Below are 18,888 nucleotides of genomic sequence, written 5' to 3'. Positions count from 1 at the left end.
TGTACATCCCCCCCTTTGTCCTTTCATCCCAGGGACGGATGTGTGTGTGATCATTCCATCCAGGAAAAAGGAATGGCATATAAAAAACCTGCTCGATTATCGTTGAACGATCTCTCTTCTTCTTTTCTTTCTTTCTTTCTCTCTCTCTCTCTCTCTTTCTATCATCCGTTTATCAGTCACAGCCGCCTATCCTTTTTCTTTCAAACTATCCCACATTCTCTGTTCAATCCTTCCTGAACGACATCTCATCACTCTCGTCCCCCAACCCTTGCACTGCACCTCGTCCACCATGACAGCCCTCGTCAAGCTCATCACCCTGCTTCCCCTCCTTGCACTCGCTCGAGCTGCGACCAAAGACGAATGGCGATCTCGCTCCATCTATCAGTCAGCAGCCATTCTCAGTCTCTCTTGCAACTTGTAAGGGATTGCAAGGCTGACTTTTGCCTGACAGACTCATCACAGATCGGTTCGCCCCTCCTTCAGACAACACGCCATGCGCCCTTGGTGATCGTAGTTACTGCGGCGGAACTTGGCAGACCGTCATTTCCAAGCTTGACTACATTCAAGGTATGGGATTTGATGCGATCTGGATCAGTCCGACCGCTTTGAACCTTGAGGGCTTTACAGAGTACGGAGAGGCATATCATGTGAGTCCCGCTTCGTCTCTTCTTGGGTTGAAAACCAAGAGTCGTCCCCCCTGGTCGTGAATTCAACCTTGTTCACAGCCGGGGTCGAAAGCTGACATCACCGAACTTACATATAGGGCTACTGGACCGCCGATCCTACCAAGCTCAATCCTCACTTTGGTACAGACTCTGACCTCAAAGCACTCTCTTCCGCTCTCCACTCCAGAGGAATGTATCTCATGGTCGATATCGCCATCAACGGACTCGCTTCCACATCCTACTCTCTCGACGCCGCCACCCTAGCATCCGACGATAATGGTAGCTTGCTCTTCAAGGATCCGGCCGATTATCATCCTCGATGTGGGATTGACTGGGGTAACCATACATCGGAACAGATCTGTTGGATGGCCACAGGAGACGATAACAACGGTGTGGCTTTGATGGATCTCAAGCAGGAGTCGGACGCAGTGTCTAGTGTTTTGTATGATTGGGTTGGCGGATATGTCAGCGATTATGCAATTGACGGTTTCCGAATTGGTGGGTTCAGCTCTTTTGTTACCGCAGTCTAACGGTGTGAGCGAGCTGACACATGTTAACACCTTCGACAGACGCAAGCAAGCACATGCCAAAGAGCTTCCAGCACGAGTTCTGTCAGAAAGCTGGGACCTTTTGCATCGGCGAAGTGGCCGGTGACGACACTCAGTGAGCTAGAAATGTGCAACGAGCGCAACTGAGCTGACATAAAACGACAGGTACGCCGCATCATACCAAGGTGACTCTGGCATCGATTCCGTTTGGGGCTTTGGTGAGTCATCGACGACTAAATGACTGTAAAACCAGTGCTGACTCGTTCGCAGGCATGCTATATGGTCTCGCTGCTGTCTTCAGTGGTGGCAAAACCATGTCTACGTTGTCTTACTACATCAGCCAAGCTGCGCAATACTACCCCGACCCAACGGTCATCGGCAACTTCCTGGACAACCAAGATCAACCTCGATTCAACTCTCGTACATCCGACAAGTTCCTCGTGTACAACGCCATCGTCGGCAACTTCATGTATGGCGGTATTCCAACGGTCTACTACGGTCTTGAGCAGGATATCGCGGATGGTTCTGCGGATCCGGACAACAGAGAGGCGTTGTGGCTGTACGGGAATTACGGAACAGATGGCGAGACCTACAAGAGGATCACGACTTTAAACAAGATCAGAGGCACCTTGGGCAGCAACAGTAAATTCCACAACGTCGTGGCAACTGTCTTAGCCAGCCAGAATAATGACATCGCTTTGAAGCGGGAGGAGGCTTTGATCGTCTTGACGAATGTGAATTACGTACCGATGAGTGTTGAGCCTCGAATGGTTACTGACCTACCAATCCTCAGCGCGGAGCCTCTGGAACCGGGACATGGACCATCAAGGGTACTCAGTTGGGAGACTCAGCTGCTGTCGTAGAGTGAGTTGCCGGAGATCCGATGTGAGGGAAGCAGCCAACTGACGATCCCTTTCAGCTTACTTTCTTGCACTAATGGTACCACTGACGCTTCCGGTGCTCTCACCGTCACGTGGACGACTGGTCAACCATTTGTGAGTCTCGATGTCGTTAGTAATGAGGCCATACCACTGACATCTTGTCGGTTAGGTGTGGGTGACAGCCGACGTCGCTGCCTCGGGAGGATTCTGTGGCGCCACCGCATCCAATACTACCACCTCGGCCACTAGCTCTCCTTCCACTTCTGCCTCTGTGTCGGCTGCTTCCGTTCCTGCCACTGCCAACGCTACGGCCTCTCCTGGAGATCTCATTGTCAGCGCCAATGCCACTTCGGCTGCTGCCACGAGTTCCGCGAATGCGACTGCGAGTGCTGTGTCAAGCACCGTTTCAGCAGTCAACTCCACGGCGGTCGCTGAGACTGGCTCCGCATCTGCGGTCGCTCCTTTAGGTTCTAGTAGCGTTGCAGGATCCGCTTCTTCCTTGCCCGCTACCTCAGGTTCCGCGCAGGCTACCGGCACCGACGCAGCAACAGCCACCGGACCCGAGTCAGACGTTGTTCTCCCTACATCTACGAGCGGCTCCGACGCCACCAGCTTCTCTCCAACTTTGAGTAACGCAGGGACCGGTATCAGTCCGGCGAAGTCTACGAGTACCAAAGCCTGCAAGCGATCAAAGAGACGAGCATTCCGTGCTCAGTTCCTTTAGACGTTTGTCACTATTTTGATCTCCAAATTCGTCAAGTTCGTCTCTGCTCGTTCCCGCACGTCCCACTCCGTTCGTCAACATGTAGCTGTAAGATAGAACAGCATTTCTCCAAACCCCCTTTCATTCTCTTCGTGTCACATCCCAAAAGTAATGGACTCCTCTCCGTCGATCTCGACTCCACTCTCCTTTCCACGCTTTCATATGTGTTGCTATCAATGTCGATTGTGTCTATAGTATAAGATGGACAGTTGCATGATGAATTACGATGCAGGTTATGCTGATGATTTGCATCATTGCTGGGTACAGAGACAACAACAGATGACGTGGGTAAAATGTATTGACAATTGATCCCGTATCACCCTCACTTCGCTCGAGCGAGCCAGATGACCGACGAACCAAAGCTCGTTCGTTGACACAGGTCATCCATCATCCACAAGACATACTTTCTCAATTGCATATACAACGAACAAACCCCTCACTCAATCTACTCATTATGGCCGTGAGTGAAGTCTGCCTCTGGTATATGCCATATCCGTACTAATGTATCTGGGATCTAGTCGGGTTTCGGTTATACAGGTGGTATGTCCCTCCTTTACTCATCTCACAATACAGACACAACTCTCCTCCATCATCCGCTCGAATATCTTCGAGAATCGTATCGTCGCTACGTCCCAATCCATATGGCTCGAGATCAAGGCGGTGAAGGTCCGACATGCATTGCTGGGAGGGGAGATATCGTCTGCATGGAGAGAGGGAAAGACAGAGGGAGGGGAGACGACGTTGTTCAGATAATGGTACACGATCAGTATACTGATTGCTGGTTTGATGACCTTAGGTCGAACGAGATGTTTTCCTTTCTGGCAAGAGTTCTCTAAAGTGAGTCTCAAGTCAATTCAAATGACCACGAACCTCTCCTTCTACCCGGTGTCTCCTCCTGCCGAGAGACCACCTCGACAACGCCTCATCCCACATCCCACACTACTCGCTCTTCTGTCTCCTCTCGCCTCCGTCGTCTTGGCTCTCATCCTGGACATATGGCCGAACGCGTCGCTGATGTGAACCGCTATCTCCTCCACTGCACAGTGCTACGCTAACGCTGAGAAACCATCCGATTGCGTCGCTCCCAAGGAGGATTACATGGAGTGTTTGCACAAGACGAAGGAGGTGAGTGGGTGATTGGGCGATTGGGTTCGTGGCTGTGTCGAATCGGAAGGGAGGAGGTTGGGGTGTGAGGCGAATGGGTGTGAGCACGAGGTGCAGGAAACGTCGATCCAACCTTGGATCGAGCAGCAAGGGATATACTGTTCCTGTAGCAGAAAGGGTCCAACCATCAGAATAAAAATTGAGCTGACCCAAACCGATTATCTCTGCATCGCCTCGTCAACTCCCTTCTCCCGACCATTGCTCGCTCGTCATCCACCTTTACCCCGACCGCAGATCGCCCGAGCAAAAGAGATCAAAGCCCATTTCATCCAAAAAGAACTCCATGCCGGCGCAGATGCTCGAAAGGTCGCTGAGAAGGCGGCGACGGGTGTGATCGTTTCGCTGGGTTTGGTGACAGAGGAAGAAGGGCAGTAGCATCTTGAGGGTGTGAGAGGGGTAGATGGAATGAGATTATGCATTTATCGAAATCATACAACATATCAGACATCCGGTTTGCCCCATGTGACCCTCTGGCTGAATCGGCCTTCTCCTTCACTCGATATGGTCCTGAGATCCAATCCTACCGGGATTTACTGACCCTTGACGCTAGTCGTACTTCCCTTTCCTACCCTCCAAACTGACATTCTCCCAATCGAATACTTCCACAGCACCCAGCTTCAAGCCTGCAATATCGACCGAATCCTCCATCGCACCTGCAGAATAACGAAGTTCTACCTCGTCAAACACCTTGACATGTTTTGTGATGACGAAGCCGAGTTTGCGGAACAGGGTGATGGATGGGATGTTCGCGGATCCTATTCTGGCGATGAGAGATGTGGGAGGGAGGGGGAGTGTGGTGGTGAGGTAATATAGGCTGGGTGAATGGGCAGGCCAAGGATTAATCAGTTTGGGCTTGATTGGCGAACCATGTTGAGGGTCGGGCCGATACAGACATAAATAGAAGGTACCAAACAGAAAGGGGGGGGGGGCTGTCCACTTCGAGATTGAGGGGATAGAGATGAAAACAGAGCACTTACAACAATGACAACGCTTCACGAGCGAATCCTCTCCGTCTATCTTCCTTGGCTAGATGGAAACGCCAGATCGATTTCAGCTTGAACATATCCCAGCGACCCCTCCACGAGAAGCAACGAACACAGTCGTACGACGGTGACTCACACGCTATCATAATTTCACATTCCCCATCGCCTTCCAAACCATCTGGCAAGAACAGATTGACGTCGCCTACCATCCTGCAGCTGTGCAATTCTTCGGCTGGGAGAATTATCGAAGTTGATGACGGAGGTCGTTCGAGGAGGATGAACGTGAGTTCTATCGTGGACAATTGAGCGTCAGTCGTCTGGTCGCCGGGAACGGTTAGAGTCGAGCGGGATGGGCATATTCCGGCGCCATTTCGAGGAGGTTCGACTCACTGTCTTCGTCGAGATGCCATTTTTCTGCGTATGGAACACGGTCTCGATCAGCAATCCGAAAACGATAGCAAGTGCAGCCTCTCTTCGCAGGTCAGAATGTAGCCCGACCCACGTTGCATCTCCATTTCCTCTTGCCAACTCAGCGGTTCTGAAGCTGTGAGTTGCAACAGTTCAGGCGATTTCATCCATTCGTGGTACGTCTGCCACCGCCCAATTCGGCCATCAGCCTCGCCTGATATGTCTCATCTTTGTCCTTGAGGCAGTCCCAGTCGAACGTTCTTCAAGATAGCTGGCAACAACTCACAGAAACGTGTTCAGCCCTGCAACCGACGCGGGATCAGTAGAGAGTCAAACGTCAGTACAGTACGAAGAACGACGAACCGATATGGCACAAGGATGACACGATCCCCATAGATCACGGTGTTCTCGTTGAGTCTCATCTCAAACGACGATCTCACACACCGCGGTCGAGGTTGCGTCTGGCGCTGTCTGTGAGCTGGAACGTCGTTCTCATGTATTTGCATCAGCTGGTCGATACCATCCAGTTAGTCGCTCATTGTCAACAAATCCGGTGATAAGATGGGTTCAGGCTGTGACGTGGCATTCTTGAGGTGGAGGATCGGTTCTCCCACCAGTCTGCAACGCGCGTCTCGCTCACTCGTCGTTGGGTCATTCGTTGAGTCTGACCGACCACTGAGAGACTACTGCTGACATGTGTTCAGCAGTGCAATCACAACGACGAGCAGCTCATCTCACTGCTTCATATACTCACCCAGAACGATCAATCACTTTCACCTTCTCTCCATCAACTCGATCGCAGCTCTACCTAGCCTCGACACCCCACGATGACATCAATAGGCACAGGATACGATCTGTCCGTCTCAACATATTCGCCTGATGGACGACTGTTCCAGGTGAGTGGGGTCTTGCTTGCTGCGATATCACCGTGACAGCGGCCGCTGACCGCTGACCATCTCTCTAGGTCGAATATGCCAACAAGGCCGTCGAAGCTGCAGGGTGAGCGTCCATAAGTACTGGAGACAGATGAAGATCAACGCTGACGATTTCTTTCTTCAACGCCTTCCCACCTCTGCTTTATTCCTCGACCAACCGCCATCTCGTACTTGCATGCATGGTCATCTCGCTCTCATCAACGACCCACCATAAATAACTTGCACCTTATCGCGCTTCACCGTTACGCCTACCTCAACAACATAGCGTCGCAATCGGTCTTCGATGCACAGACGGTGTAGTCCTCGGTGTCGAACGACTCCTTCACTCCAAACTCCTCGTCAAAGGGGCGAATCGACGGATCGCCTCGCTCGACGAACATATCGGGATGGCTAGTGCGGGACTTTTAGCGGATGGCAAGTTTTTGGCGAGCAGAGGGCGAGATGAAGCGAGTAGTTTTAGGGATAATTACAATAGTCCAGTGACGGTTCAGGTGGGTTTCAGAGTGTTTCCTTGTGTTCTGGTTGTGGACATGAGGAGCTGACTCCGAATGTCCTACTTTCATCACGTCCTGCCCTCTGTTCCTCACCCTCGCTTATCAAATCATGACCTTCGTTGCTCTACAATATCATTCTTGTGCTCACTCGCTACCTCCCCTTCACTCCTATTGGACCTTTCCCTAATTCGGTCACTGTTTGCTCACACAGATCCTCTCCGACCGCCTGTCCGCCTTCCTTCAAGCATACACATGCTATGGTTCCGTCCGACCATTCGGTCTTTCAACTCTCCTCGGTGGAGTCGACAAGACCGGACCTAAACTGTTCTGCATCGAACCCTCGGGAGTGTACTACGGATACAGAGCTTGTGCGGTGGGCAAAGGAAAAGCTTTGGCGAAGACCGAGTTGGAGAAGATCGTCTCTAAGGAGGCGGAAGGACAACCGGGTATCAGTGTGAGAGAGGCCGTCAAGGAGATTGCGAGAATGTGAGTGGGCATAGTGAAGTTCATCCATGAGTGAAAATGCAGTGGCTGATCACTTGTCTTCCTCTTCTCCTGCTCCTTGATATCTCAACCTGTACCGGATCTGACTATCACGCTGAATAGTATATACCTCGTCCACGATGACAACAAGGACAAAGACTTTGAGCTGGAAATGACTTGGATCTGCTCAGAATCGGGCAACAAACACGCAGCCGTCCCAGCAGATCTGTTGGCGGAGGCAGAGACGGCGGCCAAGGCGGCGCTCGAAGAAGGCATGGAGGAGGATTAGGCTATGTAGCCACCTCGTACAACGGGAGAAGTAACGACTGGTCATGCATATACATTGGTGAATCGACAGCGTTCATCGCTTGTCAGTTGAAAATGAGGACGCCGGGTATCGTAAGCCACGTGTCGCGAGGTTAAGAGTTGAAATTTCAGATTCTGCGTTAGTTTGTACGAGTTACCTGGGAGGATCAGCTCATTGTGACATTTGGCTTGCACATCGACACTCACCTCACACTCTGATCTCGTGTCATTATCAGTAGAGATGTCCACGCCAAGTGCAGATATCACACAAAAACGTCCTGCGGAGGACGAAGTGTCTCTTGGCGACGCAGAGCGAATCAATGCCAAACGATCCCGAGTGGAGGATGAAGAGGTTATAGTTTCGACAGCTCTTGAGGATGTTCAATCAGCCGTCAATTCCGAGTTGACCTCAACGCACATCCCCAAAGCAGAAATAGGAAACTCAATCGTGCCTATTCCCACCGCTGACACAGAAGCCATCACGACCACTGCCACTGCCATGGCCACGAACATCCTCCAATCCGAATCTACTCCAGCGCGGACTTCAACATTCAATTCCGGGCCCGGGCCCACAGATCATCTGAACGCCTCACATCGTCGTCTACCCGAACCCGTCTCCCGTCTGGGCTTGAAACCCAAATTACCGATGTTACCGCCTTCGCTGGAGCTGGTGACGGGGATCAAGATTGATCTGGAGGAGAGAAGAGGGTTCGTAGGTGAGGAAGAATGTGGGATTAGAGGATTTGCGGGGAGAGGGGTGAAGGGTGTCAAAGGGGTTATCAAGCAGAGGTGAGGGAGATAATTGCTTTATCAGGTCAATGAAGGTGCTGGCAGGGGCCAATCTCGATGGTGAACTTGGGGAGCCTGGTAGGGGCTCTTCGTGCAGAGCAGACGATGGGAGCCTTGCCGCGTAAGAAATCTCACTTGGCATGGAGCGCACAAGATGTGCAGAGCTCACACATCTCGATGAGGGTGTTGGGGCGTTTGCGAAGGTTGATGAATGACTATTTACCGAGCATGTGCTGACTCTGTCAATTTTATGCAGATTCACAGACTTCATAGTAAACGAAGTCGGACTTGATGGTCGAGTGGTCCATCTCAAGGATATCGGCAAACCGACCGAGCCCACCACCGCCTCTGCCTCCAACGCAAAAGGAAAGGAGAAACTCAGCGAAGAAGCAGCCGCTAACGCTGCCTCATCCATCGAAGCGGGACCGCAGGCTGAGGAGACACCTCTTCCTGAGAATCTACAATCTCTCCCATCTCACAAGTTGTGGACAGGAACAACTGCTGCGAAATTACGTCCTCATTTATCCGACGAAACGATCATCGCGCTTCATGCTCTCCTGGTGGAAGGGAAAGATCCACCGCCCAAATCTGATGCTGGATGGGGCGGATCTAGAAAATCGACCGCCCTTGTGGGGGATAACGAAGAAGATGCGATGAACGCAGCGGGCGGAGGAGAAGAGCCGAAAGATCAAGGACAGAGGGGAGGTAGAGGCGGTAGAGGTCAGGGGAGAGATAGAGGCAGAGGTAGAGGTGGAAGAGGTGGAAGAGGCGGGGGAAGGAGTGGAGGTGGTTGGGCCGCGGAAGATGACAGAGAAGTCCTTTCTCAGGTGAGCGCAAACAAGCTTCCTTACTTATTATCTTTTCGGGTATGAGAGCAAAACTGATGGAGGAAATCGTCGGCAGCCGATCATATCGAAAGAGGAACGAACGGCAGCGCATCAGATGCTCAGGGAGCTTTTCAACGGATTGTTCGAAAGCTCAAGCAAGGAGGTGAAGGGGGAGACTGGCCATCGACTGGTGATCAAGTGGGCGAGCGGGAATCGTGGGGGCCGACAGGATCGAAGACAAGATTCAAGTGAGTGTCTTAGCTCTTGGCCCCACAACCCCGTGCTATTCCAGAATCATTCATCTGTCTCCAGACTTCATCATGTTGAGAAGCACGAAAAAAGGTCAAGCCTCGTTTCAAGTGCTGCCCAAGTATGGAGACCTTATTGAAGGGACATCGTTAACACCTTCTTCTATCCTCAGGCCAAGGCAAACTCCCTCAATACATCCATTTCACTTTGCATAAATCCAACCGAGAGACAATGGACGCCCTCAACCATCTCGGCCGATTGTTCAACGCTTCACCTAAAGATCTCACGGTCTGCGGTACCAAGGATAAGCGAGCAGTCACGGTCCAGAGAGTATGTCTTCGACGGAACGGACGGAATCTACAAGCTGTGTGGAAAGCCGCAAATGGCGTCAGGCAGGGATGGAAGGACGAGGCGAAAGCTTTGGGGGAGAGAGGTGATAGGGGTGTCAGGATTGGCGACTTGTCTTACGATGATAGGTATTTGGAACTGGGGATGTTGAAGGGGAACCAATTCGTGATCACTCTCAGGTGAGCATATACGTCGACCAAGCAATCCAGTCACTGATTGGTTTCGCGGTATAGAAACGTTCAAGCGGAAAGCAAAGAGGAGATCGACAAAACACTGACTTCGGTCAGAGATCGTGGCTTCATCAACTTTTATGGTGCGTGCCCGCTTCGTGGAACGTCCTTACAATTCAATTACCACATCTGTTGCTACCCTTGTTTCGCCAAACGACAGCGAGCTGACCTGACTGCCGCATACAGGAATGCAACGGTTCGGTACCTCCTCCATGCCGACACATATCACAGGTTTGATGATCCTGCGATCGAAGTGGTCTCAAGCGGTCGATTCCCTACTCGGCTTGAGAGAAGGGGAGCATCCGGATTGCACCGTTGCGAGATTGGCATGGCTGGAGGATGGTGACTACATGAAGGCTTTAGAGCTTATGCCTCGGAGAGGCGTTGCCGAGCGATGCATATGGGAGCATTGGAAGAAAATGGGAAGAACGGAAGATAAGCTCGGAGCTTTAGCTTGCGTGAGTATTTCGATTACACTTTTGATCTGGAGCAAGGCGAAATACGAGTCGTTGCTGATTTGGCGGTCCTGTAGATACCAAGAAACCTCAGGACTATGTATGTCCACGCTTATCAGAGCTACGTGTGGAACTTGGTGGTCTCTGAGCGGATCAAGATGTCAGCGACAGAGCCGTTAGTCGGAGATTTGGTGTTTGTCGACGCTGCAGCGAAGGCTGAGGGCGATGAGCCTGGTGAGTAGTGATGTCCCAATCATTGCAGACCTTCCCCCTTCCTGCCTTTCTCATCATGGACAGCTGTGTCACGGTACAGGGAGGGTACGACTGCATTGCTGACCAATGCCATTTTAGACCTCGACGCCATCCCTGCGCATGCCAAAGATAAACGAGGCAAACCTGTTCGGAAATGGCAAACATCCTCTTCACCTGATGTGAAGCAGCTGACTGAAGGGGACCTGCCCAATTACTCGATCTTCGACGTTGTCGTGCCGCTGCCAGGGTTTGATATTGAGTATCCTAGTGGTGCGGTGGGAGAGCTGTATGAGAAGATGTTAAAAGCAGATGGTCTGGATCCTCATCGAATGCGTCGGGAGCAGAGGTATGTTGAGTCTTAACACGAGGTGCCCCTGGAGGACTACCCATTGACGCCTTGCACTACCGCAGGGAATACTCCCTTCCTGGGTCATATCGACGAATGGTATCTCGACCGCTCGCTCTCACATGGTCTCACATCCAATACACCGACCCGGACATTGCACTCGTCCAGTCTGACGAAGACGCGATATTGGGTCTGAACCCTCCCGCTCCCAATGACCCAGAAGGCAAATTCCAAGCACTGAAGATCGAATTGACATTAGGAGCCAGCACATATGCGACGATGGTCCTTCGAGAAGTGACGAGGGAGGAAACGTCCACATGGCATCAAATCGGCAAGACTTTACAAGGGGAAGACAGGGAATGGAAAGGCAGTGGCAAGGAGAAGGAAGGTGAGGAAGCGGGAGAAGGAGACGAGGAAGATGATGAAGGCGAGGAGGAAGAGGTGGTAGTGGACGATCGAGTCACGGCTTGAGACCGAAGAGGAGGAGAGGTGTAGTACATGCATCTCTGGATATGTCTCACTGCAATCGCGTCTGATAATGTGCCGCGAATGCCGTCCCATAAGGGGAACCACGTGACTCAGGGAGCGAACGACGCGGGTGGAGGTGATGCGCGACATTGAAATAATAATAAAAATCCCATTCACCCGACCGTTAGATGCGGAGAGATGTACTGTTACGAAAATAAAGACATCCGCGTACTTTCTTTCTCTGACATCTCACTTCCATCGTGACTAGGAGCTGTGTCATTGTCAGGATTGATCTCAACAGGAGGGTGATACACCCCTGCTCCGCATCCCCCCCCCCTCCTCATCCTCGCGGATCCCATCTTGGACTACTTGATCCGCATTCTTGCCATCTGCGACGCGCCATCTATCCATCCTCCGTGACGCAGTCTCTCAAGATGAACGAACGCGAACCACTCTCATCACTGTCCACCAACACACCTATCAGGCATCTGCCCAATGCCACCTCCTCTTCCTCCTCCTCATCGGCAGGCGGCTCCTCCTCCTCTTCTGCTGGTCGGAAACTCGCTCCCATCTTTGTCGCCAAGAGGAAACCAGCGACGCCCGAAAGCGTACACTCGCGCGATGTCACTGGATCACCGACATCTCGAAAACGCGTCAGAACACATGTCGAACCTCTTTCCCACACCTCGTCGTCGATCATAGCCTCGAGAAGTGACGAGGACGAAGAGGCTTCGGTCACGACGAAGACTCATGTTCGGATGCATAGCATCCACGATTGGTTCTTACCCTCCACATCGGGAAATTACGAACGGGTCAAAGAAGGCAAGCGGAGAGAAGAAGTAGGTGTGCAAGAGCTGGCTGTGCCCACGCCGATGGCAGGACAAGGGGTATGGCGACGAGGGAGGAAGAGAATAGGGCTAGGGACTGCTATGGGTGTAGGCAGGGGCATGGGCTTGGTTGATTTCGAACATCAGAGATGTGAGGTCGCGTTAAGTTTATAAAAGACGGCCAATGCTGATTTGCTTGGCAATCCAGTAATACCAACCATCGACCCATATCTCTCCACACTTGTCACATCTCTCGCCCCGTACCATCCTCTGATACCGCCCTCACTCCTACTTCTGCCTTCGATTCACCCGCCAACAGGTCGACCACGTGATTTCGCCCCTCCCCTATCTGTGGCATTCAACAATATCGCCAAACAATGGGACGCGACTTCTGCCCGTTCAGCAGGTCTGAGACGATTGATTGCTGTCGCGGGTGAAGAAGGTGGAGTGAGGGTTTTGGACGTTGACGAGGGACTGGGAGCTTATAGGGAGGAGAAAGGCTTTTGGTGGAGAGCTCATGGGAATGCCATCTTCGATCTGAAATGGTCCGCGGACGATACTCGCGTGGTACGTTTGCCCGGATGCGTTGCGCCAATACTTATAGCTGGGCTGGAAGATCTGATGCTGATGTCGAGCGACACTTCATAGCTCACTGCATCAGGCGACCAGTCGACGCGAATACACGCTCTGACAACTCCGACACCTACGCTCCTGGCAACGCTACGCGGACACACATCCTCCGTCAAGACAACAGTTTTCTTCGATCCTTCTCGCTCGCAATCTGATCCCTCTACCTCGTCCTCTATCATCGCTACAGGAGGGAGGGATGGTAATATATTAATCTATGATATACGATGTCAAGGCAGACCTTGTCGCGAGAGCGAATCACCGTCGCCGCCCCCTGAATCTGCCTCGAGGAGCAACTCTCGCGAGAGGTACAGAGACGGGGTGCCTGGGTTCATGGCACAACATAGTGGAAGTACTCTGGATCCAGTAATGAGACTCAGGAGTGCTCATGGAGATGGCAAAAGACACACATCGGGCGTGAGTCTGCATGTTGTCGGTTCCTAATCTGTTCACTGATTAGATATTGTGCTTAGCGGACGGCCACGAGATCGGTCACTAGTCTTGTCGCGCTGCAAAGTATGCCTGGAATGCTTGCTTCAGGCGGTTCTTATGACGGGTGAGTAACGCTTGACATCCCCGAAGTCAGACGGGTGATCAATGCTGATATATGTACTTTTGTCAGGATCGTAAAGCTCTGGGACTTGCGATTCCCCGCTCCGACAGCTCGTGTTGCCGAGCCTCGTCCCACAGCCACCGCTGTCGGTCATCTTCCTGATCCTACCACCCACTCGCCCACTCCGTCTCGACGGCCACGATCGATCAACGCTCTGTGCGAGTCTCCTACTACTGGTGACCTATACGCTCTCTGTGGCGACTCCAAGGTCCACACTCTCCGACCTTCTGCAGCTATCATGTCTTCTGATCCCGACGACGTTCCCAGCATCAGTGAAGCGACTCAACGGACATTCACGGACCCAAATCTCCTTGTGTCCAGCTTCTATATCCGATTGGCAGTCTCGCCAGATGGGAAACATCTGGCAAGTGGGAGTTGTAGAGGTGGATTGATGACTTGGGATACGAAACAGAAAGATGGGGGGCAAGCGACGAGGTTGGGCATGGGGATGGGCGGTGTGGCTTGGCCTCAGGGCAAAGAGAGAGAAGTGTGTGCGATGGACTGGGGCAAAGATATGGTGAGTTATAGCTCGGCTATAGCCGTATGACTCGATGTGTTGCAAGCTAATGCCTGTACTCTTCTGCAGATCGCAGCAACAAGCGATGATCTCGCTACGAGAGTCTGGAGAGAGAACCGTCAAGCGGCAAAGTGGTTGAGAGATGATCCGAACGTGGCAAGACAAGAATGGGCAGGATCGTTCTAGGGAAGATTGCAACATCATTGCATGGGGAAGGTGCATTAGGAAAGGAAGCATTTGGGCCATGTCATTTTGGTCTATGGCATATCATGGCAACAGGACGAACTTTGACGATGAAATAATGATGACTGGCTTTGCATATGGGATGTGGGTGGTCGCATGAGTAGTGGATTTGTGCAATGAACAGCACGTACTGAGGACGCATGGAGCATGCCGATGAGGTTGACCGTGATGATCTCGTCAGCGCGAGCTGAAGGTGTATCATGCTCTTGGCGATTGTCATCAAGACCTGTTCCTGTATGAGATAGACGATAGAGAGACATAATGTGTTCAGACTGACCAATCTTACTGAACTTGTGATCTTCAAGGGACTCCTGTACTCGGCCATTGGAATCCCTTCGTTTACTTAGCGAAAGAGATAGGTTACATACGTAACCAATGTGAACCGGGCCGGATATCAGGTCTGCTATATATGCTTCAGTCACCCATGTGACAAGAAATTCCAGCAGTATCCACACCCCTCGAGGCCTTGAATTGAACGCCGGGGAAGAATCAGACGTCCTAGATCGTATGTAACTTATGTGGTCGATCTTGATCGCGAGGAGATGACGACTCCCGCACCACACTTGGGCTATCCGTACCGCGTGCGCCCGGTAATTCGTGGGATCGTGTGGGGGTAACTTATATCCATGGTATCGCGTCGTCAGTGACCAGTCAGTGACCATCCAGCACCCATACGAGTAAAGTTGCTTGGTAATGCTGGTGCTGGGACAGTTCGATAACGTAAATATTTAATCCTGAACCATTCCGGTTGGACGGTTGGAGCGAAAGCGAGCGCTTACTGCAAACTGTACCTACGTGTACATGCGATTCGTTTTTCTGCCCTTTTCTTTTTCCAAGCGGCCAAGCATTGGGTCTTTTTTTTTTCTTTGGGAAGGGTTAGGTTAAGCGAAGTGAAATCAATCGAAAGATACGCCTTCGGCATGGCATGGCAGATACAGACAATCGTTCTCATCCCCTCGCTCAAATGCCTATCTATCTCTCTTCACCTTGCATCCCTATCTATCGGATGACTGACTGCTCAGTGAGTACTCATGAAAATCCCGCGAGGTACAGAATCCAGCGAGCGGCCAAGCGCAGCCAAGCTAAACCAAGGGACCGAACCGGACCTTTGGTCCGCCCACAACAACTCCAAACCCGAAGCATATCACCAAGAAAGGTCAAACCCGAAACCCATCACGCGGCCGCCTTATTACCCGCCCCTGCTCCTGCTCCTGCCTCTTGTCTCTTGTTCGATGATAAGCGCCGGTATGACTTGCATGAATGAATGGGAAGAATCAGTTTAGCGAACACCTCATGGACCGAGATCTATCACCGTGTACGTACAGAACCATCATGTAAAGACTGGTAGGCGTATCATTATTCCCCTGCCATTATCCGGGTCCATGTCTCCATTCTTCGGATCCTTCCGTACGTAAACCGACCAGCTAGAAGACAAGATGGATCCAGAGGAGAGGTCCGCGCCGAACCGAAGTCTCTCCAAACGTTATTATTGTGCCGAGCAATCGTTAGTCGAATCAATAATCAACCGCTTCGCTAGCAAGTTCGAGTCGCAAGGGGATCGTCGTTCCGTTTATGTTATTCATCATCATCGTTTTCAACGAGATTTGAGTTTCCATCAAGCGCTTCGTACCCAAGCACAAACTGCTAGCGACCTCGCTACGTCGGGCACTCAGTCAGTCATTGTGTCATTCACATCCTTTGATAGCTCAACATATCGCGCTTGCGCTGCGCTGCGATAGAAGAGATAGATAGATAGATAGATACACGATATTTATTTTTAGTTCGGCACGTTTCTGCTTCACTCCACCTCATTATTTTGTTCTGAATTTGTACCATTCCGTTCATCGGAATCCACGAGCCGAGTCCTATAATCTACTATACACAGCGACTCCACTTTCCTCTCTTTCCCCTTATTCTTCCTCGTCCTTGTCCTTGCCTTCCTTATCTTTGCGTAACGGAAAAGGAGCGGAAATCCAGTCCAGGTGACGGGAACGGCGACCTTCTTCCCAGGTACAGTTGGATCTGTCGATCATCAACCTGACCGGACAAGCGACAACGCCGACACCAACTCTCGCATCAGTCAGCTTCACCACGCTATTGTCTGGACAAACTACACTGCTTGATCTCGCCTCGCTCACCTCACCCGGTCGTTCACACTGTGCATCGCTTCCAGACCTAAAGCCAGATCCGAGAGTGCGGGATCAGAAGACATCGGTTCGAGCCGAGCTTCCTAACGAGGTTTGGATTCACGTCGTCTCAACGTAAGGTGCTTCGCATCGTTGGCGAGTCGAGTATCACGCCACTTGACGCATCGACTCTCACGTCCTCTCATACCGATCAGGAGGGACAACACACCTATTTGCACCAGACATTACCATCGACAAAATGTCATCACTGGCACTTCCATTGAGGCGAGCTTCTCAAAACCCATCATCATTACCTAACGGCAACGGCACTTCCCCTTCCATTCCACCATCACAGCCGATCGCTTCAACTTCAGCTATGGCGAGCACGAGGAGACGGTCCAACTCGCCCACACCGGATGAAGAGGAAGAGGCGGAATCGGAAGATGATAAGAAGAAGGCCAGCTCGGGAGGAAAGAAGAAGAAGAGCGGGATGGGCAATGCAGGAGCGGATGGCAAGGGAGAGTATAAGTATACGGTGGAGATCAGTCAGATGGTGAGTGTCCTGCTTTTCTCGCTTTGACAGCGAGGCGCGAGCAAGATGGCGAGTTGGAAGTGGACAGGTGTTAGAGCCAGTGCGGGCAATGTCGACGGAATGGTCATGGCAAGACGGGTCTGTGACGCTTTGGCGGAGAATGTTCAGGTCCATGTGCTGAGACTAAAATGTTTACATGACCGACACTGACTCTACCGCCCCTTAGATGTTTGTTTTCGGCGAAGTGCAAGATCCTCTGCCAGAGACAGTCAAGCTTGTAGAAGATATCGTCCGAGGCCAAATAATAGAGATCGTGAGTTAATAATCAATCTTCTGTTGGTGACCCGACCCGCGCAGCGCTAACAGCCATGACCTCCTCACGCTCAGGTGACACGAGCTCGCCTCCTAACCCATCTCCGATCATCGCGTTTCCTCTCTGCCGAGGATCTGATCTTCCTCATCCGTGACGACCGAGGGAAGGTCAACCGATTACGAACCTATCTGTCGTGGAAGGATGTCCGGAAACGTGCCAAAGACGAGGAAGATAGAGGTGGTGATGTCGATCTCGACGTGGACGGTGCTGGAGCAGATGCGGACAAGGCTGCGGCGAAAGGGAGGAAGACGATGGTCAAACTTCCGTGGGAGTTATTGACACCTTTTTCGGATTACCTGCGGGGCTTGCCAAGTAAGAAAGAGGTCAGAGAAGAGGAAGAGGAGGAGGACGCGGATGAAATGCAGGCCTATCAAGATAGCATGCAAAGATTGAGAGTGAGTCTACTTTCATATCATCTTTCGGGTATAGACATGGGATGGACGGGTTTGCATTTTGAGTGGGAATCTGATCTATCTATCATATAGGATGCCGACGAGATCACGAAGAAAATGACCAAAGATGAATATGTCCATTATTCAGACTGTCGACAAGCGAGTTTCACATACCGAAAAGGTGAGTGACAGCTCGTTTCCGATCACGGGACGTCGCCATCAGTCATACTGATCCTCGACTTGTCTAGCCCGACGGTTCCGAGACTTCATCAATTTCTCCGCCTATCTCGACGTTCGACCCAATGACGATATTGTTGACATCCTTGGTTTCCTCGCCTTTGAGATGGTCCGATCACTCTGTGTCACCGCTCTCGAGTTGAGGGAGAGGATTGAGCGCACTCGACCTACAACCACCACAACTTCTGCTCCTCAGCCTCAACGGCGAGGCACACTCACTTCTGTCCCTCAGCGGGCCACTTCACCTACGAAACGGAAAACTACCGCTCCCGAACCCACTTCACCCAATAAGAGAGCGAAGCTGTCAAGTGGAGGAGAAGAAGTGGCAACTCCTCTAGCGGGAGCGACGACAGAAAAGGAGAAGAGCAAATCACAATCTGGGAAACCTACTCCTTCACAACCAATCAGTCTGTTCGCCCCTCCTCCATCGGCTAGACAGCCACTGCTACCATCTCACGTGTTGGAAGCCTTCGCGGAGATTCAAAGGGTCCAAGCGGCGAATAGGGTAGGAGGGATGAGGAATTTCAAAACTGGTTTAGGAAGAGCGAGAGTGGCTCTGGTTTAGAAGTAGGCCGACGAGCATCCAAAGCTCTTTGTCGATCGGAATCTTCACACCGTTTGAGGTGGCGCGGACATATAGAGCTACGAGCAAAAGGTAGAGGCGAGTGCTGAGAAAGGGGGGAACGAGGGGAGATTTTTTCAACGGTTCAACTCTTTATCCGTTGTGCAAAAGTCCCATAGTCATTATACTGGGGACATGACAGATGGTTGTACATTCATATACATACGTAACTTTATTATAAACTC

At 51.6% G+C, this 18,888-nt stretch overlaps 6 protein-coding genes across 6 annotated transcripts; 5 read left to right on the top strand and 1 right to left on the bottom strand.

The window, feature by feature from the left end:
• Positions 1 to 289: 289 nt before the first annotated feature.
• IAR55_006438 (uncharacterized protein) lies at positions 290 to 2,818 on the top strand (the record flags this gene model as incomplete). Its single annotated transcript, XM_066949521.1, has 9 exons — positions 290 to 384; positions 452 to 647; positions 764 to 1,163; positions 1,235 to 1,328; positions 1,379 to 1,431; positions 1,484 to 1,947; positions 2,007 to 2,077; positions 2,133 to 2,208; positions 2,264 to 2,818. The coding sequence occupies 9 exons, from the start codon at positions 290 to 292 to the stop codon at positions 2,816 to 2,818; spliced, it is 2,004 nt and encodes a 667-aa protein (XP_066799815.1).
• Positions 2,819 to 4,567: 1,749 nt separating this feature from the next.
• Positions 4,568 to 5,834, bottom strand: IAR55_006437 (uncharacterized protein; the record flags this gene model as incomplete). Its single annotated transcript, XM_066949520.1, has 7 exons — positions 4,568 to 4,835; positions 4,999 to 5,047; positions 5,141 to 5,293; positions 5,395 to 5,418; positions 5,507 to 5,594; positions 5,699 to 5,714; positions 5,776 to 5,834. 7 exons carry the CDS (start codon positions 5,832 to 5,834, stop codon positions 4,568 to 4,570), a joined length of 657 nt encoding a protein of 218 aa, XP_066799814.1.
• Positions 5,835 to 6,239: 405 nt separating this feature from the next.
• IAR55_006436 (uncharacterized protein) lies at positions 6,240 to 7,613 on the top strand (the record flags this gene model as incomplete). Its single annotated transcript, XM_066949519.1, has 5 exons — positions 6,240 to 6,308; positions 6,377 to 6,411; positions 6,613 to 6,838; positions 7,053 to 7,327; positions 7,448 to 7,613. The coding sequence occupies 5 exons, from the start codon at positions 6,240 to 6,242 to the stop codon at positions 7,611 to 7,613; spliced, it is 771 nt and encodes a 256-aa protein (XP_066799813.1).
• Positions 7,614 to 7,871: 258 nt separating this feature from the next.
• Positions 7,872 to 11,597, top strand: IAR55_006435 (uncharacterized protein; the record flags this gene model as incomplete). The annotated part of the gene is made up of 9 exons (XM_066949518.1): positions 7,872 to 8,419; positions 8,676 to 9,246; positions 9,323 to 9,494; positions 9,668 to 10,022; positions 10,077 to 10,156; positions 10,260 to 10,531; positions 10,606 to 10,762; positions 10,880 to 11,126; positions 11,192 to 11,597. 9 exons carry the CDS (start codon positions 7,872 to 7,874, stop codon positions 11,595 to 11,597), a joined length of 2,808 nt encoding a protein of 935 aa, XP_066799812.1.
• Positions 11,598 to 12,028: 431 nt separating this feature from the next.
• Positions 12,029 to 14,364, top strand: IAR55_006434 (uncharacterized protein; the record flags this gene model as incomplete). Its single annotated transcript, XM_066949517.1, has 6 exons — positions 12,029 to 12,572; positions 12,630 to 12,988; positions 13,070 to 13,465; positions 13,522 to 13,604; positions 13,671 to 14,178; positions 14,248 to 14,364. The coding sequence occupies 6 exons, from the start codon at positions 12,029 to 12,031 to the stop codon at positions 14,362 to 14,364; spliced, it is 2,007 nt and encodes a 668-aa protein (XP_066799811.1).
• Positions 14,365 to 16,806: 2,442 nt separating this feature from the next.
• On the top strand, positions 16,807 to 18,646 carry IAR55_006433 (uncharacterized protein; the record flags this gene model as incomplete). The annotated part of the gene is made up of 5 exons (XM_066949516.1): positions 16,807 to 17,100; positions 17,306 to 17,392; positions 17,467 to 17,847; positions 17,938 to 18,025; positions 18,093 to 18,646. 5 exons carry the CDS (start codon positions 16,807 to 16,809, stop codon positions 18,644 to 18,646), a joined length of 1,404 nt encoding a protein of 467 aa, XP_066799810.1.
• Between the last annotated feature and the right edge of the window lie 242 nt (positions 18,647 to 18,888).

This window comes from Kwoniella newhampshirensis, chromosome 14 (assembly GCF_039105145.1).
Source record: "Kwoniella newhampshirensis strain CBS 13917 chromosome 14, whole genome shotgun sequence".
Lineage (NCBI taxonomy): Eukaryota > Fungi > Basidiomycota > Tremellomycetes > Tremellales > Cryptococcaceae > Kwoniella > Kwoniella newhampshirensis.
The sequence above is the reverse complement of the archived record's forward strand: the minus strand, read 5'-3'. Positions and strand labels throughout refer to the sequence as shown.